Source organism: Capsicum annuum, chromosome 6, assembly GCF_002878395.1.
Source record: "Capsicum annuum cultivar UCD-10X-F1 chromosome 6, UCD10Xv1.1, whole genome shotgun sequence".
In the NCBI taxonomy this organism is placed as follows: Eukaryota; Viridiplantae; Streptophyta; class Magnoliopsida; order Solanales; family Solanaceae; genus Capsicum; species Capsicum annuum.
In genome coordinates, this window is record NC_061116.1 from 225,340,012 (window position 1) to 225,361,876 (window position 21,865).

General features: G+C 35.3%; 6 protein-coding genes across 11 annotated transcripts; 5 read left to right on the forward strand and 1 right to left on the reverse strand.

The window, feature by feature from the left end:
• The first annotated feature begins 778 nt into the window (after nucleotides 1–778).
• Nucleotides 779–6,154, forward strand: LOC107875375 (FRIGIDA-like protein 3). 5 transcript variants are annotated; one of them, XM_016722074.2, is made up of 5 exons: nucleotides 779–990; nucleotides 1,852–1,956; nucleotides 2,872–3,934; nucleotides 4,610–4,782; nucleotides 5,572–6,154. In XM_016722074.2, exons 2-5 carry the CDS (start codon nucleotides 1,897–1,899, stop codon nucleotides 5,983–5,985), a joined length of 1,710 nt encoding a protein of 569 aa, XP_016577560.2. In that variant the 5' UTR covers nucleotides 779–990; nucleotides 1,852–1,896; the 3' UTR covers nucleotides 5,986–6,154. The 5 variants fall into 5 exon arrangements, with proteins under 5 accessions (XP_016577560.2, XP_047270152.1, XP_047270151.1 ...); XM_047414193.1 differs by having other exon boundaries at nucleotides 832–990; nucleotides 1,842–1,956; XM_047414194.1 differs by having other exon boundaries at nucleotides 832–988; nucleotides 2,864–3,934.
• A 273-nt stretch (nucleotides 6,155–6,427) lies between these two features.
• On the forward strand, nucleotides 6,428–8,548 carry LOC107875374 (photosystem I reaction center subunit XI, chloroplastic). The gene is made up of 3 exons (XM_016722073.2): nucleotides 6,428–7,146; nucleotides 7,568–7,793; nucleotides 8,209–8,548. Exons 1-3 carry the CDS (start codon nucleotides 6,976–6,978, stop codon nucleotides 8,472–8,474), a joined length of 663 nt encoding a protein of 220 aa, XP_016577559.1. The 5' UTR covers nucleotides 6,428–6,975; the 3' UTR covers nucleotides 8,475–8,548.
• A 1,926-nt stretch (nucleotides 8,549–10,474) lies between these two features.
• Nucleotides 10,475–12,265, forward strand: LOC107875373 (photosystem I reaction center subunit XI, chloroplastic). Its single transcript, XM_016722072.2, has 3 exons — nucleotides 10,475–10,768; nucleotides 11,363–11,588; nucleotides 11,899–12,265. The coding sequence occupies exons 1-3, from the start codon at nucleotides 10,598–10,600 to the stop codon at nucleotides 12,162–12,164; spliced, it is 663 nt and encodes a 220-aa protein (XP_016577558.1). The 5' UTR covers nucleotides 10,475–10,597; the 3' UTR covers nucleotides 12,165–12,265.
• Nucleotides 12,266–12,382: 117 nt separating this feature from the next.
• LOC107873790 lies at nucleotides 12,383–15,911 on the forward strand. The gene is made up of 2 exons (XM_047414198.1): nucleotides 12,383–14,486; nucleotides 15,023–15,911. Exons 1-2 carry the CDS (start codon nucleotides 14,473–14,475, stop codon nucleotides 15,579–15,581), a joined length of 573 nt encoding a protein of 190 aa, XP_047270154.1. The 5' UTR covers nucleotides 12,383–14,472; the 3' UTR covers nucleotides 15,582–15,911.
• LOC124899653 lies at nucleotides 12,714–13,498 on the forward strand. Its single transcript, XM_047414614.1, has 2 exons — nucleotides 12,714–12,841; nucleotides 12,937–13,498. The coding sequence occupies exons 1-2, from the start codon at nucleotides 12,714–12,716 to the stop codon at nucleotides 13,496–13,498; spliced, it is 690 nt and encodes a 229-aa protein (XP_047270570.1).
• A 222-nt stretch (nucleotides 15,912–16,133) lies between the features above and the next one.
• LOC107875372 (probable 3-beta-hydroxysteroid-Delta(8),Delta(7)-isomerase) lies at nucleotides 16,134–20,573 on the reverse strand. Of its 2 annotated transcripts, none has more exons than XM_016722070.2 (5): nucleotides 20,462–20,573; nucleotides 18,240–18,427; nucleotides 17,157–17,303; nucleotides 16,939–17,047; nucleotides 16,134–16,562 (listed from the first exon to the last, which is right to left on the reverse strand). In XM_016722070.2, exons 2-5 carry the CDS (start codon nucleotides 18,385–18,387, stop codon nucleotides 16,301–16,303), a joined length of 666 nt encoding a protein of 221 aa, XP_016577556.1. In that variant the 5' UTR covers nucleotides 18,388–18,427; nucleotides 20,462–20,573; the 3' UTR covers nucleotides 16,134–16,300. The 2 variants fall into 2 exon arrangements, with proteins under 2 accessions (XP_016577556.1, XP_016577555.1); XM_016722069.2 differs by having other exon boundaries at nucleotides 20,416–20,573.
• Nucleotides 20,574–21,865: the final 1,292 nt, after the last annotated feature.

A 21,865-nucleotide genomic window follows, 5' to 3' on the forward strand; every position in this document is an offset into this window, starting at 1 on the left:
ATTACCTTATTTTGGTTTTATGGATTTTCAACAAAGACGAGCGTGGTAATTAGCTTAACAAAAGTTTATTCTCTTTACCAAAAAAAAAAAAATATTCAAGAAAAATCAATATCATCAATAAAGAAAAAACAAAAATTAACACTAATCTATTCAAAAATAATTTATCCATAATTTTTTTTAAAAAGATCAAATTCAATAAAATAATTAATTCAAGTAAAAGTAATTAAGAATTTTCATCAACAAATTTATGAATATATAAAATATATTTATATCCATCAATCATATTTATCAAAATATATTTTATCTATTCAATCGATTATGGTTAGATAAATTTATTTAGCTCGTGCTTGTGATATTTTTATTCAAATTTTAAAAGAATAACAATCATAATAATTAATTTGTTGTTAATTATTTTATCAATTGAAGACATATAAATTATTTTCTCAACATTTGATTGTATGTTAGTAGGTAAATTATTAATTGAGTAATTTTGATAATTTTTTAAAAATTGAGAGTATAAAATCATATTTTAAAAAGTGTTTTCAAAAGTATAAAAAAAATTTTCAAAAAGACCACAACTGCACCTCCAACTTCATTTTCATCTTCAACTCCGAAAAAAATAGTTTTTATGATGAAACGGTTACTAAATCTTCATCTTTGCAGTCTTCTTCATATATTATGCATTTTTGATACATTTTTTCTAACAAAATTTAGTTAAGTTAATCAAACAAATAAATTAAAATGGGATAATTGTTAATTTTTAAAAAGCTGTAAAGGAAATGTACTGCATAACTGAAGCTCTTTATTCACTGATTGTGGGTTGTGCGCTGTCTGCGTGAGTGAGTGGTCTTTGTCGGGTAGCTCTCTGTATAATAAAAATTGTACTCTTCCATTTCCACTTTCCTCTTTTTCCTTTCACCAAAACCCTCCGAAATGGTCTAAATTCTCCGGCGTATTCTGCCACCGACACCTCTCACCGCCGCCGATCGTGTAAGCTCACTCTATAATTCTCTTTCATTTGCTGTATTGTGCTTCGTTATTGTCACTCAGTAGCTTCAGATCAAGTGTTTATGTTAACAATTAGCTAGTAGAGTTGTGATTTTTATTTAATATTTGTGAAGTTTTGCTTGTTTGAATGTTAGTTGGAGCTTCATTTGTTGTTGCGATGAGTTTTTTTTTTTTTTTTGATTTTTTTTTTGTCAGTGTATTTTGTAGATTGTCAGTATTGTTTACTGGTGATTACTTGAGTCTTGCTGAAATTATACTGTCTGTTCACGGGTATGTTGCTGCCGGTTCTGTTTCGCCGAACTTTTATAGCTGCAAGCTCAGTTTTGCCGGCTCGTTAAAAAAATAGTAGTATATATTTATGTGACGATTTGTGTTAAGTTTTTTGTGTTTCCTTATAGCTCTTTAGTAACGTGATATTTTCTCAATGCATTCTATGGAGTATATTTTTTTTATCTGTATCTGTTGATCCTGAATTTCAAGTTACTTGTTGTTTGATTCCACATGTAACCTGTCATGTCTGCCCTTTGTCAAAGCGTTTCTTTTGACAGAGACTTGGTTTTCCTCTTTTCGGATTGTAAATTTTTCTCAGAATCAACACAGTTACTGGTGTCTGGTAAAGTTGCTGCCATTTGACCAGTAGGTCACGGGAATAAGCCTTGGAAACAGCCTTTGGCAGAAAAGCAGGGTAAGACTATGTACAATAGACCCTTATGGTCGGGCCATTCCCCGGATACTGTGCATAGCAGGGGCTTTAGTCCACCAAGCTGCCCCTTTTTTTAAAAAAAAATCAACACATTTATGTGTACTCGGTAGTTGTAGGCTTAATTTAGTAGTTTTGATCAGGGGAAAACAATGTTCTACTGAAGGAGGATATACGATGTCAAGGAAATGCTCATTATGTTTCATCTCATACCAGAATGGATAGGGGAAATAATCAAATATGGCAAGGTTTGCCTTGATTTGACGTAGTTTTTGCTTTTTACTGCATGCATGCATTTTGCGATCTAGCATTCTATTGTCTTTTCCAATATTAACTATGAGGAGCTGAGTGAATTAGTCTTTTTATGATAATTTTGACATGGTAATTCAAGATATGAAAGAGATCACAACTTTCTATTATCAATGGCAACTACGGGTTTGACCAGCTTTTTAACCGTAACCTAGTGATGTTAGACAATATACAAGTTGAAGATAATGCAGTCCTGGGTTTATATTCTTTCGAGTACTCAACACTAAACCATGTTCTGTTTAAATTGCCAACTGCAAATACCCTCCCGCCACCCTCCCGCCCCAGAGACATACACACCTGAAAAATAACTGTTTTTCTCATTTGGATCTGCAATTTTCTCTCTTTTTGGCTATGGGTGAAAAAACTGAAACTATGATCAAATTTTGGGTTCTCAGCAACATCTTAAAAATGAGTAGCGGGTGTTTTATATTGTCCATCGGAAACAACCTCTCTACCTCAATCTGAGGTAGTGGTATGGACTGCGTACACTTTACCCTCTCCAGACCCCACACTTTGTGGGGAATTCTTGGCATGTTGTTATTGTTGTTGGGTATTTTATACTGGGAAAGACTATAGCCTTGATAATGCCAAATTACTTAGGAGCACCTTTGACCAACTCTGACATGCTTTGAATAAAAAGAAAAGACGAAGGGACTTATCTGGTTTATAAGAAGAAAAATTTAGGTTTTGAGATTTTTACAACAATAACAATAACAAACCCAGTGTATTCCCAGGGTCTGGGGGGTTGAGATGTACGCAGTCTATACCACTACTTCGAACAAAAGTATGCACATTTTGTTGCTCTATCACAATCATCTCAAAAGCATTTACTAAAATTTCAAATAGTTTATCAGGGAGTTTCCGCCATGGAAGATACACAATCCATTGCAACATTGATGGATTCCACAACATCTAAGATACAACAACTACAGAAAGCATTCTCTGAGTTGGAAAGTCACCGCGCTGTTACTCTCAACCTGCAGTGGAAGCAACTTGAAGAGCACTTTCATGGGCTTCAGAAGTCCTTGAAGAGGCGTTTCACGGAGCTGGAAGACCAAGAGAAGGAGTTTGAGACAAAAATTGTTCGATCTACAGTGATGTTGGAGAAGCGCCAAGCAGCTGTTATTGCTAAAGAGCAAGCTTCACTTCAAAGGCTCCAGGAGAAAAGAGATGCAGCAGTTTCCGCTATTGCAATTGCTCTGGAGAATCATAGGAAACCTTGTTCTGTGGAACCAGCTGTTATTAATTGTGAAGATCAAGATGAGCCATTTGTTCTGGAAGAAAAAACTGATACTTCCATTGATATTGGGCATGTTACAGAGGATACCTGGAAACCTTTTCAGGGTGGTGTTGTGGAAGTTAAGTCTTATCCAGAGCTGGTGAATCTATGCCGAAATATGGATGCTGAAGGCCTCCACAAATTCATATCAGACAACCGTAAAAACCTGGCAGCTCTCAGGGATGAGATTCCACTTGCTTTAAGAGCTGCAACCAATCCTGCCTCTCTGGTTCTGGACTCACTGAGCGGGTTTTACAACTCTGATGTGTCAATTTCTGATGCTAAAAAAGATGCTAATCTTTTGGGACTCCGGCGAACTTGTATTATGTTGATGGAATGCCTTAGTACTTTATTGAGCACCCTTGAAATCGATTCCATTTCAAGTATAATATCAGAAAATATAAAAGGACTTGCAAAAGCTATCGCTGAGGAGTGGACCCCAAAGTTGGATGAACTTGACGTTGATGCAAATAGTGGGAATTCTTTGGAGGCTCATGCATTCTTACAGCTTCTTGCGACTTTCAGCGTTAATTCCAATTTTAACCAGGAAAAATTATCCAAGCTGATACCCATGGTTTCACGTCGTCGCCAAACAGCTGATCTCTGTCGTTCCCTTGGATTATCTGACAGTATGCCAGGTTAGATTCCATAAATAGTACAATTACTGCTCAAGGGTTTTTTCTACTTTTTCTATTTTTGACGAGTTTGTTACGGTCTCTTTATCATCTGTTCTCTTTCCTTTTTAATCGTTTTCGTTATGATGGTTTAAAAATGATCATATCATGGTAAAAATTGACGTTACAGAATGCAGTGTACACATCTATCTTGTAGAAAGTCTTAATTTATCTGGAGTTTACAATTCAAGAAATTAATTTAATACGAACGAACAGCTTTAAAAATAGGAAGTAACATATAAAGGTAGAACGATAAAGCGATTTGAAGCACATAACGAAATTCACCCGATACTATGGTACAAAGGAATATATCACATGTTAGATCCTTTGTTTTTTGGTGATAACCTTTCTTTTTTTGGACTTTTACTAACAGGAACAATTAACTTTTATACATTGACGGTGTAAAACATTTTTAACATGTTGTAGCAAGTTACTTACCCTTCTTTTCTAGGTTACAATCCATACTTTAGTATAAAATGGTTACACGTAGTTGTTTTTTTAGAGAGCTGACATAGTGAAGATACTTTATTAGTCATTCTTACTCGTCAAAAAAGGAAAAAAAGAGAGAAATAAAGAAAGAAAGAAGTAGAATTCATATCTCTCATCTGTTTGAATGTTTTGTTGCTTGCATCTATACAGGTGTTATTGATGTGTTGATAAGTAATGGAAGACATATAGATGCTGTTAATCTAGCTTTTGCATTTGAGCTGACAGAGCAGTTTCCTCCTGTTTCTCTACTGAAATCCTACTTGAATGAAGCTAGCAAAGCATCTACACCTCTCAATTCTGGAAATGCATCACCTACTGTGCAGGTTTGTTCCTTGTGCCTTGGTATAATTTGGACTTGGCATTTTTTTAATCATTTTGCTTCCAAAATGAAGCCTGTTCAGTATTTCCTGCTGTGTCATGGAGTCACATGTATAAAAACCTCTTTTTTCCTCCTGTTCCTTTGGGCGGTGCAGTGGCGTATGCAGTAAGCGGTGTCACAATTTTATAAGTGAACGAATGGTAAAATATCATTTTAGGAAACTCAAAAATGTGCATAAATTGCAATTTAAAGAGGTGGAATCACCAGCATTTTAAGATAGCTGAAATTATCTTTTTGCATATCATATGAGATAATGGCTTTCATTCAAGAGGATGTTTATAGTTAGATATCATGGATTTAGTTAATTTTTACCGTATAAAAGGCCAGGGGTTCAATACCCCTTGATTGCTATTTTCTCTATTGCCAAAAGAGGCGCAAAAATGTTAGAAATACTACACTACACGAGGATTAAACACTCACCTCAATCAAATAAAAGAGGCACCTTAATCCATTCCAGGCTTGCTGTAAAGTGGGGTCATTTTGTTCTATGTAAGTCATTTCATGTGTAAGAGTGTATATGTACGTAATTAGATTTTCCGACAAAGCAATGTCACGTGACACCCTTTCCCAGAAAGTAAATCCAATCCGTCTCTGGGGGTGTGGACGGGGCGGACAAATAAGTATAGGCAAGGTTTGTGCAGTTGATGCTCTTGCATTTAGTGCTAAATTTCCCAGCTGATCATTTTCTCCAGAAGCGACCTGCATTTGGGATAATTAATTGTTTTTTCTCCAGAATGAAGTCAATGAGAAAGAGTTGTCTGCACTAAAGGCCGTATTAAAATGCATTGAAGACCATAAGCTTGAGGAGCAATACCCTGTGGATCCCCTTCAGAAAAGGGTTCTTCAGCTGGAGAAAGCGAAGGCAGACAAGAAAAAGGCAAATGAAGTTGCAAAACCTCAATCCAAAAGACCTCGTCCCAATGGTGTCGGAAATGGCCCCCGAGTTAATAACGTCGTCGCTGAGAAGAACTTCTATCCCAGAATGACTGATAGATACCCGCAACCCGTTTATGACGTACCGTATGCTTATCCTGGACCGACCAGCGCCCACGTTCCACCATTCATGGGTGCTCCTGCTTACAACTTCTCTCCTGGCCATGACTTTTTTGGAAATGGCTACCATTACCAGGCTTCTTACCTGCACTAAATCAGGAAACTTTGATGATTATCCCTTTAACTATTTAGTGTTTAACCTTGGAGTTTGCTTAATTTGCTCGTGTGAGCAAATTAAATACTGAATGTAGCCTTGTCAATTTCTAATCTGGTGTGAAAGCTGATGTTTGATCTTTGAATATATGCACTGTCTTTCATCTTTATATCTATTAATCTCATGTTAAAAGTGGTTCCTTACTAATGCTTTTCTTGATGTCTCTTGACTCACAATTCAGTGACTTCAAATGGTCTTATTTATGAACTAACGAATTTGGCTTACCCTTTTTGTGCAATCATGGTGTCACCAACAGTCCAAAATGTTGACTTTGAAAAGAAAGAAATAGTTGTTGACGTATCTGATTTATCTATATGTTGCTGTTTGATGTCTACTGAAAATGTACATATAAACTAGTTGGGTTACTACTTGCTAGTGTTCTTTCATTTGAGGATGTCCTAATGAATTAGAATTACTTTACTAAAATGTTGTCTTTGTAAGCTAAGCAAGCAAGACGCTACGTTTAGATGATCATGATGTGAATGACTTCCCCGTAATGTAATGTGAAGAGACGGAATCCAATTACTAATGGCACGAGTTCTCTCTTTCGAGGATTAAATTCGTTGAGCTACTTACTCTTTTACTTATTATTACTATATGGGTCATTATTCCTAATAATCTTCAAAGTGATCTAATAATGTAAAATTTAGATTTTGATCACAGAGAAGTTTTTAACTCAAAAAGCCAGTAGGAGTACTCATCTATCATAGATCATCCATTCTTCACCAATGAGGTATGGATAAGGGATAACGTTTTATTACTTTAGACCCAATCACAACCTCCCACGTAAGAGTCATCCACCTTCAGAGCCACAAATTTTGTGAGCAACAGATTTTGTCTTGTCAGCAAAAATTAAAAAAATTCCTATATTCATGTTTGAATTTTAGTCATATTCCTGGCTGACTTAGGTGTCCAACAATATTTTCCAAAATGGCTACTGCAGCATCCACGATGGCCAGCCAGCTGAAGAGTAGCTTCGCTTCATCGTTAACCAGAGGTCATGGCCTTGTTACTCCCAAAGGCATTTCTGGTGCACCTTTTAAGATCTTCCCTTCAACAAGAAAATCTTGCTTCACAGTCAAGGCTGTCCAAGCTGACAAAGTAAATCACTATTCTTATTTTTATATTCTTGATTTTCAATATTTTCTTTCTGTTAGTGAGAAAGCCCGGAATTCTAACGAGGAGATTCAAAAAATGTTACATGTTACACATGAGATTCAAACATATGCTACCTAAAACAATATATAGAAATTGTTGAATCCCCATAACATACATACATAAAAAGATATTGTTGAATCCCTATAACATATGATCGAGGAGCTTTGGGTGCATTGGCTATACGCATGATCTAATTTAATTTTTCGATAAAAGAAATCCAATCGAACCCCTTTAGACCATGAAACCCTTTTTAAAATTTTTGAAATTTTTAATTAAAATTCTGACTCCATCATTATCGACATTCGATTGGTTCTCAATGATTCTCACTAATTCATGTGCTTGTCTTCTTTATTTACCTTTACAGCCCACTTTCCAAGTGATTCAGCCCCTGAATGGTGACCCTTTCATTGGAAGTCTTGAAACTCCAGTGACCTCAAGCCCATTGATTGCATGGTACTTGTCCAACTTACCTGCCTACCGGACCGCTGTGAACCCACTTCTCCGAGGAGTAGAAGTGGGTCTAGCCCATGGATTCTTATTAGTTGGGCCATTCGTAAAGACTGGTCCATTAAGAAACACACCCATTGCAGGTAGAGATTCGTAATTTCAACTTTTTGATAAGTTCAATCATTACATTGGGTGAACTACACATATATTTGATTTTGACACCAGTATTTAATTTGTGGTTTTATTTTTAACATGCGTATCTATTTGGGACAACATGAGATATATCGTGTTGAAGTTTTATATGACTGAAGTTTGGTCCTGAACTTCGATGTAAAGTTTATTCAAACAAAAATGACTGGATTTTTAAATGCATGAACTTCATTCATACGTAACTTCAGACAACTGAAGTTAAGTTTTTCAAGCATAACTTTAGACATTTGCATGTCTGAAGTGGTAGTACAAGTTAAACGACAGTATCAAAATAAGCTCCCTTAGTCTTAAGATATTGAGTTCCGCTGAACGTATACCATCTTTAACTAGTTCTGCTACTGTATGCAGGGGGGGCTGGTTCATTGGCAGCAGCAGGACTAGTAGTGATCCTTAGCATATGTTTGACAATATATGGGATTGCATCATTCAAAGAAGGAGATCCATCAACAGCACCCTCATTGACATTGACTGGCAGGAAAAAGGTGCCTGATCAACTGCAAACTGCAGATGGATGGGCCAAGTTCACTGGTGGATTCTTTTTTGGTGGAATTTCTGGTGTCACTTGGGCTTATTTCCTCCTCTATGTCCTTGATCTTCCTTACTATGTCAAGTAGATCTCTAATGTTTTTCAATTGATGTAACTACTTTGAATGTTAAACTGATATGAAAGTTGTATATTGAACATCGATATGAGCTTAGCTGCTCTTCGAGTCGTGTATCTGCGCATTTTAATTCTCGATTCCAGTTCTCACCCCTCGCTCTAGTTTAGTGGTAATGGCGCAATGCATGATGTGTTAGGTGCATGTCACGCTCATTTATCTACGAAGTTTTGAATCTTAAGCTAGTCTTTTTTGGATTTATTTTGTTATAAATAGATAAATGAACGCCACATAACTTTATCGCATTAAAAAATACTATAATATGACTAGCTCCACTCTTGCAATTGGATTGTTGCGATTACGGATTGGATGTCTAATCGTCCGACTAATCTTTTCGGATGCCTCACTAGTTCGAACTGATAATTGTGCCTCAGTTCTGAATCCCCCTAAAAGGTTATCAGACACTTTAACATGGATGGGAGCAAACAATATTATACCACTTTTTGAAAGTATATACATCAAATATCTAGTTTTACGGAAAAACCACGGGTCCACTAGCGTTGGTCAAAAATCGTTAAAGAGAAATAATAGGAATTCAATTCAAAAACTAGCCGCTAAAACAAAGATGAGTTTGAAGAAGAGAATATGCAGAGAGACAGATTATTTTCTTGTTAAAAGACCGTCTATAATTGACCACCAACTTATCAACTTAAGTAGTTGCTATTACAACTAAAAATAGGAGAAAGAAAAATTAAAATAACTAATTAGTTTCCTACCAAAGATAGGACTCCTAATTTAACTAGGATTTGTACGTTAAAAAAAAAAACTAAAGAAAAAAGAAAAAAACAGTTGCATTCTTAAAACAACTTTCAACAACTAGCATTTTAGAATCGCTTTAATTTCAACATATTTGTGGCCATTTCTCTTGCACCAAGTTGTACTCCTTTCTGTCCCGTATTAGTTGTCCACTTTTCTTTTTGTATAAATAACATAAATACCAACCTTTTAAAAGTAATTACACTCTCTCCCATTTTTTTAATTACTTTACTCTCTCTTCCTATTATTAAGATATTATAAATAATAGGAAGAATGGTTTTACTAATTTATCTCGTAAGAAACTTTTTTGAAACTTTACGCAATTGTTTACACTTCCCCCAAAAAATAATTGTAAGGATAAAATGGAACAAAAATAATTAATTCTATCTTGGTTTCGTAAATTGACAAGTATTCCCTCCATTTAGTCTTATTTGTCCAATATGGATGTTGCACGCCCCTTAAGAAATAATAATTGATATGAGTTTTACAATAATACTCATATTAATTGATGTTTAATGTTAGATCTTGAAAAATAATTTGAAGAATAAGTCGTTAATGCTAAGGGTAATACATAAAAAAAAAATTTATTGTTTTTTCTTGATATGTTAAAGTTACAAGTTGAAGTGATTTTTTTTTTAATGGAATAATGGACAAGGTGTGGAAGACACAATTAAGTTGAAGGTTCATAGGTAGGAATGCATTGTCTTGTTGTCCTTACTAGTAGTCGTAGGATCACTCTTGTAGTTTCATCTTCGATTTCTGATGCTATCTAGTGTTTTGTGTGGTTCATTGTAGTATTATTTTGTGTAGCATTGTTCTATGATTGTCTGTTATTTTTATTTACTATTTATTATCTGTTCTACTTTCATTACGTATTTTTCTGGTCTGTTTTTGCCTTTGACTCGCGGTCTATCAGAAGCGACCTCTTTAAGTCACCTTTGAGGTAAAGATAAGGTTTGCGCACACTCTATCCTCCTTAGACTCTTTTTGTGAGAATACACTGAACGTGTTGTTGTCGTAAAAGTGGACAAATAAAACTGAACGGAGGGAGTATTTAGTTAAGTGGTGTAAAAATTAACAATAGAGTCAGCTATAAGTGATCCATTCTTGACCAATGTGGTTTGGATAAGAGATAATGTTTCTAAAATGACCAATAATAAACTCCCACGTAAGTGTCAATCCACCATCAGAACCACAAATGTATTGAGCCAAAAGATTTTATTTGCCAGTTATCACAGGACCATGTATTGCTTGTTGGTATCTTTAGTTATATTCTTAACTGATCAAATAAGCAGTAGCACTGCCACACAATATTTTCCAAAATGGCTACTGCAGCATCCACAATGGCTAGCCAGCTGAAGAGTAGCTTCGCTTCATCGTTAACCAGAGGTCGTGGCCTTGTTACTCCCAAAGGCATTTCTGGTGCACCTTTTAAGATCTTCCCTTCAACAAGAAAATCTTGCTTCACAGTAAAGGCTGTCCAAGCTGACAAAGTAAGATACTTGATCATTACTCTTCCTTTTTGAATTTAAGTACCTTTTTCTTTTGGTTGGGGTGGGGTGATTATGATGTTCGGATCAGCTCGTGCGTGCATTGACTAATTCAATAGTGTATCGATCATTCGGGTGTTGAATCAGTAGATTTTGTTGTAGATTCTGCATTTGTGTTTAGAAAATTCAGTTCATATGTTCAATAATCGTAGTGACGGGGTCAGTTTGAGCACTTATTGGATATTCCATAAGGTATGGGTGCGATAGAATACAATAATTTCAGTCCAGATTCAGTTTCTATAATAAAAAAGAACACCTAATTTGCATAATAATATATGCAGAACCTAGTAACAAAAAAAAGGTTACTACGTTTTAGAACTCATAAACTTGAAATTTTGGATTAGACTTTTAGTTCTTTGCTACTTCCCACCAGCATAAATATCGGGTAACTTTGGACATCAAAACTCCAATTTATGCATTAATACATATATATAATTTCTGACATGTAGCTCTTCTTAGTATTGGACTTTTGGTTTGTTGGATCTGAATAATTCTCACCTTTGCTTTGTCTTGTTTTTCATTTTCTTGGTTTTACAGCCCACTTTCCAAGTGATTCAGCCCTTGAATGGTGACCCCTTCATTGGAAGTCTTGAAACTCCAGTGACCTCAAGCCCATTGATTGCATGGTACTTGTCCAACTTACCTGCCTACCGGACCGCTGTGAACCCACTTCTCCGAGGAGTAGAAGTGGGTCTAGCCCATGGATTCTTACTAGTTGGGCCATTCGTAAAGACTGGTCCATTAAGAAACACACCCATTGCAGGTAAAGTCGGACTTAGAATTTTAACTTGATGAGTTCAATATTTATACTCTCACCACTCATCTATTGATTTACATACATGTCCCTATTTCGGTCAATATTTAGATTTCGTCATTGTTTTTAAAAGTTGTACAAATATAGCTCTTAGTACTGACATTTCTCATAAGATTTTTCCAGTATGTTCAAAATGAATCTTTAGGCGATGATCTAAAAGTTTCATGAGTTGTACCATCAAAAGTCCTTGTTTCAAAATTTATGTATACAGCGTATATATCTAAGTTTTGTATCGAAAATATTGCCACTGTTATTGTAGGGGGAGCTGGTTCCTTGGCAGCAGCAGGACTAGTAGTGATCCTTAGCATATGTTTGACAATATATGGGATTGCATCATTCAAAGAAGGAGATCCATCAACAGCACCCTCATTGACATTGACCGGCAGGAAAAAGGTACCTGATCAACTGCAAACTGCAGATGGATGGGCTAAGTTCACTGGTGGATTCTTTTTTGGTGGAATTTCTGGTGTCACTTGGGCTTATTTCCTCCTCTATGTCCTTGATCTTCCTTACTATGTCAAGTAAATTTCTTCAAATTGATGTAACTATTCTGAATGTTAAATTGGATATCAAAGTTGTATATTGAACATCTGAGCTCTTCAAGGGATACAGTTTAACTTATTGTACCTATTTTTTTATTTTTATTTTTTCACTATGCACCTACCTGTAAAGGGGTTGAAGATCATTGGAATAACTAAACTATGTTGGCGAAGGTACATATGCCTGTGATGCATCTTTGTACCTTCCCTAGGAAGGAGATGATAAAAACAAAATATCTTTGTCGTCGAGATATGTAGGACATGGTCAAACAAGGCTTCGTATGAATATTGACGAATGCATTTCACATCTATCAGAAGTGATGAAGGGCAGAAACATGTGTGGGAAGAAAAAGAAGAAAGAAAGTTCATCAGAGATGAAACCAAGATTGATTACAAATTCAGATATGATAATATTTCTATATGATTGTTGATGGACAACATGCATTAGGAGTATTTTGTTTGTGCTTCCCAGGTTGCTGCTGCACTCCTGCAACCCAATTGTCTATGAATTCTGAACTTCAGTTCTCTTTTTTGGATGAATAAAGTACATGTAACTTTAGCTCCAGCAGTGGATTCAGAGGCCAACAAGAAGAAGAAGAAGATACCCAGTGTAGTCCCACAAGGTGGGTCTAGAGAGGGTAGAGTGCACGCAGATCGTACACTGTAATCCCCTCCCCTATTTCCCCTTCCCCTACCCGCATTTCTTTTTAAGAGAAAAAACTATATGTATAATCGATCTTGCTTTTGCGATTTGCCAGAAACTCAGACAAAGATGGCAAGACCAGTGTGGTCGTGACGGCCCTAGAGGGAGTCATAAGTGTGAACTCACTCTTCTCCGTTGCCATCTTTGTGGGACTAGTTTTTGCAACTCCAGGCCAAAAGAGCATCACCAGTAAAAATCATTGTCAGCCCGGGGTTCTAACAGTAAAACAATTAGTAATCTTCGAGGTGCTTGCATTCAGTTTCTTTCTCTTCTCATCACTAGTGGCACAGGCCATCAAACTCTCCCTCTATCTCCTCAATACGGAAGGTTTGCCCGATAGTTTCAGGGCTTTTGTCAATGGAAAAGTCCTTAGACGAGGAATGTTGATGACAGCCATCTCCTCCTTTATGGGGTGCTTGTTTCTCATGGTTTCTATGAAGAATGTGATTGAGATCAAGACTGGCATGATATTCTGTGGGGCTAAATCTACTATTATATCGGTTAATTTCCTCATAGTCATGGTTTCTTCTGGTATTTTTTACTATCTTTCTGCTGCATGGTATACATTTACCAAGACAAACCTCCCCTATGAAAATAGGACTGTAACAACTGTGTGATAGTTATATCAAATCCTATTTTGTTTTCTAATAACAGCAGTGTCTGATCTGGATTAGTTCGTGTGCCCTTCAACTAGTCTATCAGACATTTGCTACCGCCCACTGTCCCACAAACACAGCTACTCAACTAGAGATTACAGGAGCTTCATCCCTATCTTGTTTTCCATCTTTGGTCGGGTAGGCCAAATCTACGGCTATGTCACAGACCCTTTGTAACCGGACCTATTATTTCAGTCTTTTCGAATTGTTTGGGTGATGGACAGGAAAGCCCATACTGGAAAATCATATGGAAGATTTTCCTAGTTGTCTAAGATATGTAATATAGCAGCAGTATATAGTTAATTTATCGTTGTTTTGGCATCATACTGCTGTTATCTTTTCTTTCATGCAATCAGGTATTGTTAATAAACAAGACGCTAAACTAAGAAATGTGGACGGAGAATAGAGATATAGAATAATATGTTTCAGCAGGAATGAGCAGATTTCTAGGACATTTCATATCAATAATACTCCAGTATTGTTCAAGGATTGAACCATTAACACCTTATATTATAAATTTCCCACGTCTCAACACAAAATTATCTTTTAAAAAGAGTCATATGACTCGAAGAATATTTGTAAAGTACCATTCAACTCATAAATAATGATAGATATATAGACATAAGCCTTCACATAGACTAAAACAGAAGAGAAATGCAGATCTCTTCCCTTTACTTTAGAATATTATCTTTAATTGCAACTCACTCTATTCCACTTCTATCAGAGCCTTTTTCAACTATGCAAATTAGTCCAAATACAAAAATGAACAGTTCAAACAAATTTATCTTTCTCTCTCCATGCAAATCATGCACTAAAATACTTTACCTCCAAATCAAGGATACACATGTATAAGACCTCAAAGTTGAACAATTTAGCTAAGCAACATTCCTAGACAGCAAATACATAACTATTCATTTCAGTTTTGGAGTTTAGCCATGGCACCTCCAGGGTATGTATTTCAAGTCGTAAGTGTTAATACTGTGTCTATCAGAAACATCCTCCCTACCACTGAGGTAGGGGTAAGGTTTGCATACACTCTATCCTCCGTAGACCTCAGACCTCACTTTGTGGGACTACACTGAGTATGTTGTTGTTGTTATGCGCTGTTATTGCCAAGAATATTTATACAATCATGTCACTTATAACGCATGTGCAAGCTCTATTTATGTTTGAACATTTGCCAGTAATCAAGAAAATCGCAGGTTATGCAAAGTTATAATCAATAAAATTGGAGTGATAGAACTGCTTGTATATGTATAATTTGAATCCTTCAATTTTAGGCATCCTAATATGTTAGCTTTCTGATTATGTACATGTTTACAGAAATTGGTGCAAGCATGCTTATTATCCATCTAGTCCAGAAATATTCTAAGTCCATTTTCTTGTAATCACAAGAATGCTTAACTTCTTTTTGAATCGTTACGAAATTTAGAAGTTAGAAAAAGACATAACCTTTATATACATATTGTTTTTGCCATTTGTTAGAGACTCAGACAGCAGTGGCAAGAAGAGTGTGGTCGTGACAGCCCTAGACGGAGTCATAAATGTGAACGCGCTCTTTACCATTGCCATCTTTGTGGGACTATCTCTAGCATCTCCAGGCCAAAGGAGCCTCAACAGTAAAGAGAGTTGTCAGCCAGGGATTCTAACAGTAAAACAACTAGTAATCTTCGAGGTGCTTTCTTTCAGTTTCTTTCTCTTCTCATCACTTGTGGCACAGGCCATAAAACTCTCCCTCAATCTTCTCAGCAGCGAAGAGTTAGCTCACGGTTTCAGTGTTGTTGTCAATGAAAAAATCCTTAAAGCAGGAATGTTGATGACAGCTATTTCCTCAGTTATGGGTTGCTTGTTTCTCATGATTTCTATGTTGAATGTGATTGAGATCAAGACTGGGATGCTATTCTGTGGAGCTAAATCTACTATTATATCGGTTACTTTCCTCATAGTCCTGGTGGTTTCTGGTCTTCTGGTCTACATTTCTGCAGCATGGTATGCATTTACCCATGCACGCGTCCACTTCCATCGACAGAGGACCGGTCTATAATTGTTTTGTCAAGCTTCTGGAGTTCTACCAAGTCCTATTTTGTTTACTACATTATTTTTGAGTAACGGTGTTCTCTGGATTAGTTTGCGTGTTCCTCAACTATTCTAGTAGACGCTACCTCCTACAAACAAAGGTACCAAATAACTATGACCCATACCATGGCAGTAACTCAACTAGAGATTACAGGAGCTTCATCCCTATCTTGTTTTTCATATTTGGTCAGGTGACCAAATCTACGGCTAAGTCACAGACCCTTGTAAGGGAAATTGTTATTTCAAGGTTTTTAATCATTTGGTTTGATGGACAGGAAAGTCCACCACTAGAAAATCATATGGAAGATCTTCCTTGTTGTCTAAGATATGTAATATAGCAGCAACGTATACTTAATCTTCAGATTTTATTTGTTACTGCAAGTTGCGGAATTGCAGAATTTATTTTGTCATTATATCATGGTTATCTTTTCTTTCATGAAACCCACCAACCAGGTAGTGTTAGTATACAAGACGCTAAACTAGGAAATGTAGACGGACAACAGAGATATAGAATGACATGTTTCAGCAGGAATAAGCAGATTTCGAGGGCATTTCATCTTAATAATATTCCAGCATTGTTTCTAATGCAGCCAATTGAACTCGACAACCATAAAAAGGAATTGAGAGGAAGAAAAGCGTGACAATGTTATTCAGTTGAGGCACTTGGATTTCATGTTTATAATCACCTCAGCGGGTCTTGGTCTTCTGCTCATGGACCTTGACAGCAGCACATATGTTCTTCCAGCAGTGAATCACTATGAGAGTTGGTATCCAAACCCAGAAATGATTTGCGAAGACATAGTAAGCATAGTAATAGAAGGGGCTTGTAGAGAAATTATCGCCTTCCAAGATAGCTGTTATGAAGTATACAGCCGTGCCATAGAGCTGCCCCAAACAAATGGATAGTTGAAGTACGTGCCTGTATGCCTTCTTATTAGCTATAGCATACCTGCCAATGCCAAAAGCATGATGAGGTTTACAGAAGCAAACTTGAATACATGTTCCTTCCCTGTCCATATACTTATACGAATAGTTTGGTTGACAGGATTAGTCAAAATGATCCCGGTGTCAAACATATAATATTTGTTTGAAGCGGAGGCAAAAACGCTAGGTGATTTTTACAGAATTACCCAGGGCATGTGCTGGTGCGGGCTAGCAGGTACCCGGTGGAATTAGTCGTGTAACTTTTATCACCCACATAAGAACTGTACATTATAGTCTATGCATAACTAGCATGTGAACAAGCAGCCCTTTAGGATAAACACATAAATTCAGACAATCTCGAGGCGCATGACAAGTTAATACATCTTGAGAATGATACTTACACTGCAAGAAGACATGCTGGCCCCTCTATGACAGCTGTGATCCCTTCAACACTAACAACTCCAGCATCCCGACCTACATATCTTGAATCACCTTTGCTGTATTCTTTCCCTGCAATATTTTGTTTGTGTTGGTAATTCTTATAGGTCAAATGAGAAACATATCCTAATAGAAATAAACTGTCACTGTTTCTAAGAAGACTTGCTAAATTGAGACTTACAGACTTCAGCAAGGTAAACAGGAGTAGTCTTTTTGTAGAAATCTGGAGTAAAAACAAAATACCCCTCAAGGACCATGTGGGTTAGGCCCGTGAAAATCCACCAGCACATGAGCACCCTGTCAGTCTTTGATATTTTAGGAACAAACCCTAGCAAGTAAAAGATGGAGAAATGAAGTTAGAACACGAGACGAGGCCACAATGGGGAACGAAAAAGACAGGCTTAGCATATAGAAATTCATAACACTAATGCAGCAGAAAATTTTGAACTAATATAGAACTTGTAGAGATAGAAATCATTGAAAGCCAGTTCAACATGATAGTAATTTCTGTCCTCATTTATCGTTCACTAGAAGGGGAGCCTTGGAGTAACTGGTAAAGTTGTTTCCATGTGACTAGGAGGTCACGGGTTAAGGCCGAGAAACACTGGCAGAAATCCAATGTAAGGCTGCGTACAATAGACCCTTCCCCGAACCCTGCACACAGCGGGAGCTTTAGTGCACCGGGCTGCCCCTTATTTATCGTTCACTAATAAGCTTTGAGTATATGAGACTAACACTAAGGGCTGGCATGAGCTTAATTGAAGAGTGAAATAATGGCCAAGACTACTTGAAGTCCCGTCTAAGGCATCGGATAAGCTGTAGAACTTGACGTTTAGGGTTCAATATCTTCGTTAATCCCATTCACAAGTCAGCAAAGTTACAGGTTGACATCAATGTCAAACTCGACTCTCTTTTTTCTCTCTTTACTTTCACTTGTGAGTGATACTTTGGAAGCATTATCTACAGAAATTATAATCTCTAAAGGGAACATATCTAACAAAAAAAGTGATCCAACTAGGAGCTGAGAGTATAACTTTGCAGTAAATATGTTACACTCTGAATTCTGAATAATAAATTGATTAGTCAAGGTTGAATCAATTGCCGGGATACTCTTTCATACTCAATTCAATTTCTTTCCCTTCTAGGCAGTTACTAGAGCATACTTCATAAAGAAAAATAAAATGAGCACTTCTAACTGCTTATAAAATAAGATCATATAAGAAAAAGCAGAGTGAACTGCTTGCAATAATCATTGAATAATTACCCGAGAGTATCCACATGAACAACACAACAAGGAAGGATGAGCCTCCATATACACCAACAATGTGCGACTGTGAGAGGAATATGGGAACAAAACCAGGCAATTTTAGATCCTGTGGAACGTAGGGGTGAGCTTCTCCCTGAATTGTCATTTTTTCCTCAGTGCCAGACTTGAGGACCCTTTCGTATGATCTGCAATTCACAGAAAGAATTAGAGTCCATACATATAGACGGTGTTACTCAATGAGCTACTCCGCAGTTTTCACATTCCCATCTTACACTTCACTTGTAAATATTAGTTGAACTCTAATTCGACGATCTATCAAAAAATAAGAGGGGGGAAACTGTCCTACAGCTATTACACTTTCTAGAAGAAACAGGACACAAATGGCAAATACAAGAATCATAGTGAAATCAGGGCAAGTGATCAATCAACTACGCCTCAACCGCAAAATAGTTGGACTTGACTATGTGGATCAGTTGTATCCGTTCCACTTATTCAGCTGCATTTCATTCTAATGAAAAAGTCAAATTAGGGGCTCGCCGACGAGTTTGGTATGAAGGAGAACAATTTCCTAGAAAACACTTCCACAATGAAGTTATTAGGCAACACTCCTCATGGGAAAAAAGTTCCATCAAAAGGATTCACCTCTGGCATAAAAACATCTTCCTTTATAAATATCGCAACGCTTAATCCACATAATTGCTCCAAACAACACAAACATTATTTTCAAATAACTAAGAAATTTCATCAAATTCCCAGAGCATAACATTATTTAATTCTCACACTTAAAATAAGCACGTTTGGCCTCCCAAAAGCTTGGTCAAACAAGCTATTAATATCAATCCTTAACAAACATTTTCCACTCACCAACAACACACTCAAAGGCATTTCCATGAAATAATTTTCAAAACATTTCCCTTAATACCAAACACAACTATAGTTCCCTAAATCAGGGAAAGAATGCTGGTAAACAATAAAAAACTAATGACTAAATTGCCCAAAGGGCACAAAAACATCAAAACCCAATAGTATATATACACAAAAATTAAATTCAAAATCTCTAAAATTCCAATTAACACTCAATACAAGATCCCTTTTTTCAGTCAAATGTAGCACAAAACAGAAGTAGTACAAACAAAACATACAATCAATTACCCTAAAGGAGGAAACTTTACACTTCTATGTCACTTTTATTTACATATAAATATTATAATAACTATTAAATCCAAAATATACACAATTCTTGAAACATGCATATACAAACATGAGAGCTTTTAGCACCCCATTTGGTTAAAACATTAAAATAGCTCAAAAATTATTTCAAAGGGGCACGTATATATCAAAACCCAATATCATCTAGAGATGAAAATTTGAAGTCAAAATCTCTAAAATTCCAATTAACACAAAGAACAAGATCCCCTTTCCTCTTTCAGCCAAATGTAGCACAAAACAGAAGTAGTACAAATGAAACAAACCACTACCAATTACCCTAAAGGAGGAAACTTTCACACTTCTAAGTCAATTTTATTCACAAATAAAAATCATAATAACAATTAAATCCAACATATACACAACTCTTGAAACATGCATATATATAAACATGAGAAACTTAGCACCCCATTTGAATCAATTATTAACACAGCTCTAAATATCCATGAAAGAACAAATAATTACAAAAAGGGGCACAAAAACATCAAAACCCAATGGTATATAGACATAAAAATCAAGGTCAAAATCTCTAAAAATCCAGTTAACACACAAAGCAAAGATATCAGTCAAATGTAGCACAAACCAGAAGAAGTACAAATTAAACATACTAGTAATTACACTAAAGGAGGAAACTTTCACACTTCCAAGTCAATTTTATTTACAAACAAAGATCATAAACACCTATTAAATCCAAAATACACTTAATTCTTGAAACATGAATACAAATAAAACATAGTAATTACCCTAAAAAAAAAGTAGACTTTCACATTGTAAGTCACTTTTATTCACATATAAAGATTATAACAACTATTAAATCCAAGATATACATGATTCTTGGAACATGCATACACAAACATGAGAAACTTAGCACCCCATTTGGTTAAATTATTCAAATACATAAAAGAAAAATCAATTAAAGTACACATAATTTACAAGAAAGGGTAATACAGAGAAAAAATAAACTCACATTTAACTCTCTAAACAAGTTTAAGATTCAATGAGAGTTGACTAACAAGTGATGAAGAATAAAAGGCAGTGAGCAGAGAGTTTGTAGCAGGAGAGCACTGAAATAAAAATAAACTAAAGATTTGGAGTCATGTGAATAAAGAGAACAAGTCACTTGAAACAGACAGGTTGGATTTTAGTGGAAAATAATATATATATATATATATATTAAAATGTAATGAAAAGAAATAGTGTATGTTTTATGGAAATTATATTTTAGTTTTAAATTTTGTTTCAATTTAGAAGTCTGATTTTAATATAATAAGGATTTTAAAAATTAAAAGAAAATTTTTGATTGTTGTGGTATTAAATTAATGATAGATAGAATATATCAAAATGTTTTTCAACTTATGATCTTAAATATTTATTATGATTAATTAAAATTAAATATTTACTAAAAAGAGAGGAGATACATATTGTGTTAAATGGATTAAAAAGAAAATAAGATAATTAAGTTGGAATGGGTGGCTACTTTTTCTAACTGTGGTATTGAATTAATGATACATAGAATCTATATTTATGTATTTCAACTTGTAATTTTAAATATTTAATGTGACTGATTAAAATTAAATATTTGTCAAAAAGGGAGGAGATAAATATTTTGTTAAAAGGACTAAAAAGAAAATAAAATAATTAAATTGAAATGGATGGGTACTTTTTTTAGGAAACTATTTATTAAAAGTTGATAATAATGTTAGCATATATTGTTTTTTAAAGTTTTTCTTTATTTGCAATTGCTACCAATGTTTTTGTATAATTGATATCAATGTTTAGATGTCGTATGAAACACTAATATACGGTTAAGCATCTATATAATAATAATAGTCCGCCGTAATTAAAAATATTTTACTCTAATGATTAAGTTTTTTTTTTAATTCAATAGATTTTTTTTTTTTTTATATATATAACAATATCTTATTATATCCGCTAAAAAATATTCGACCAAATTATATTTTTATCGTATAGTTTAAAGTAGGATGATGGTAGGGGAAGCACATACACAATAGTTTTGGAACCACCATTACTCAAAAATTGTACTCAAAATTATAATTTTTTGTAAGTTAGCTAAAAATGGAAGAAAAGTTAACACAAATTCTTGTTTGAAGTTTGGTATATTGATTGTAAATTTTGAAATGCATGTATATAAAATTTGGCTTGTCAAAAACAAACTTTTAATGATAATTGTACTTGAAGTTTGTTATGTCAAGCCGAAACTTCAAATACGTATATATATGCAGTTATAATATATGTATTCAAAATTTAAATAATTTTTTTAAAGTTCAAACTACTAATCTTCGTTATTTCCAATGCTTCCATCCTTTATCGATAATATACGCTTGATTTAAATTAATTTTTCATATTCAGAATGATCTACTTCTTCAAACTATACAATAAAAAGCGGAGCGGGAATT

What these genes read in the sequence shown, in the direction of transcription:
- LOC107875375 (XM_016722074.2), top strand. Translation starts at nt 1,897, where the DNA reads ATGCTCATTATGTTTCATCTCATACCAGAATGGATAGGGGAAATAATC. An exon ending in AAATAATCAAATATGGCAAG is followed by an intron (nt 1,957 to 2,871) that starts GTTTGCCTTGAT and finishes ATAGTTTATCAG; the next exon opens with GGAGTTTCCGCCATGGAAGA. An exon ending in ATTATCTGACAGTATGCCAG is followed by an intron (nt 3,935 to 4,609) that starts GTTAGATTCCAT and finishes GCATCTATACAG; the next exon opens with GTGTTATTGATGTGTTGATA.
- LOC107875374 (XM_016722073.2), top strand. Translation starts at nt 6,976, where the DNA reads ATGGCTACTGCAGCATCCACGATGGCCAGCCAGCTGAAGAGTAGCTTC. An exon ending in AGGCTGTCCAAGCTGACAAA is followed by an intron (nt 7,147 to 7,567) that starts GTAAATCACTAT and finishes TTACCTTTACAG; the next exon opens with CCCACTTTCCAAGTGATTCA. An exon ending in AAGAAACACACCCATTGCAG is followed by an intron (nt 7,794 to 8,208) that starts GTAGAGATTCGT and finishes TACTGTATGCAG; the next exon opens with GGGGGGCTGGTTCATTGGCA.
- LOC107875373 (XM_016722072.2), top strand. Translation starts at nt 10,598, where the DNA reads ATGGCTACTGCAGCATCCACAATGGCTAGCCAGCTGAAGAGTAGCTTC. An exon ending in AGGCTGTCCAAGCTGACAAA is followed by an intron (nt 10,769 to 11,362) that starts GTAAGATACTTG and finishes TTGGTTTTACAG; the next exon opens with CCCACTTTCCAAGTGATTCA. An exon ending in AAGAAACACACCCATTGCAG is followed by an intron (nt 11,589 to 11,898) that starts GTAAAGTCGGAC and finishes CTGTTATTGTAG; the next exon opens with GGGGAGCTGGTTCCTTGGCA.
- LOC124899653 (XM_047414614.1), top strand. Translation starts at nt 12,714, where the DNA reads ATGAATAAAGTACATGTAACTTTAGCTCCAGCAGTGGATTCAGAGGCC. An exon ending in GTGCACGCAGATCGTACACT is followed by an intron (nt 12,842 to 12,936) that starts GTAATCCCCTCC and finishes GCGATTTGCCAG; the next exon opens with AAACTCAGACAAAGATGGCA.
- LOC107875372 (XM_016722070.2), bottom strand. Translation starts at nt 18,387, where the DNA reads ATGACAATTCAGGGAGAAGCTCACCCCTACGTTCCACAGGATCTAAAA. An exon ending in GTTCATGTGGATACTCTCGG is followed by an intron (nt 17,304 to 18,239) that starts GTAATTATTCAA and finishes TTTACTTGCTAG; the next exon opens with GGTTTGTTCCTAAAATATCA. An exon ending in CCAGCATGTCTTCTTGCAGT is followed by an intron (nt 16,563 to 16,938) that starts GTAAGTATCATT and finishes TGGCATTGGCAG; the next exon opens with GTATGCTATAGCTAATAAGA.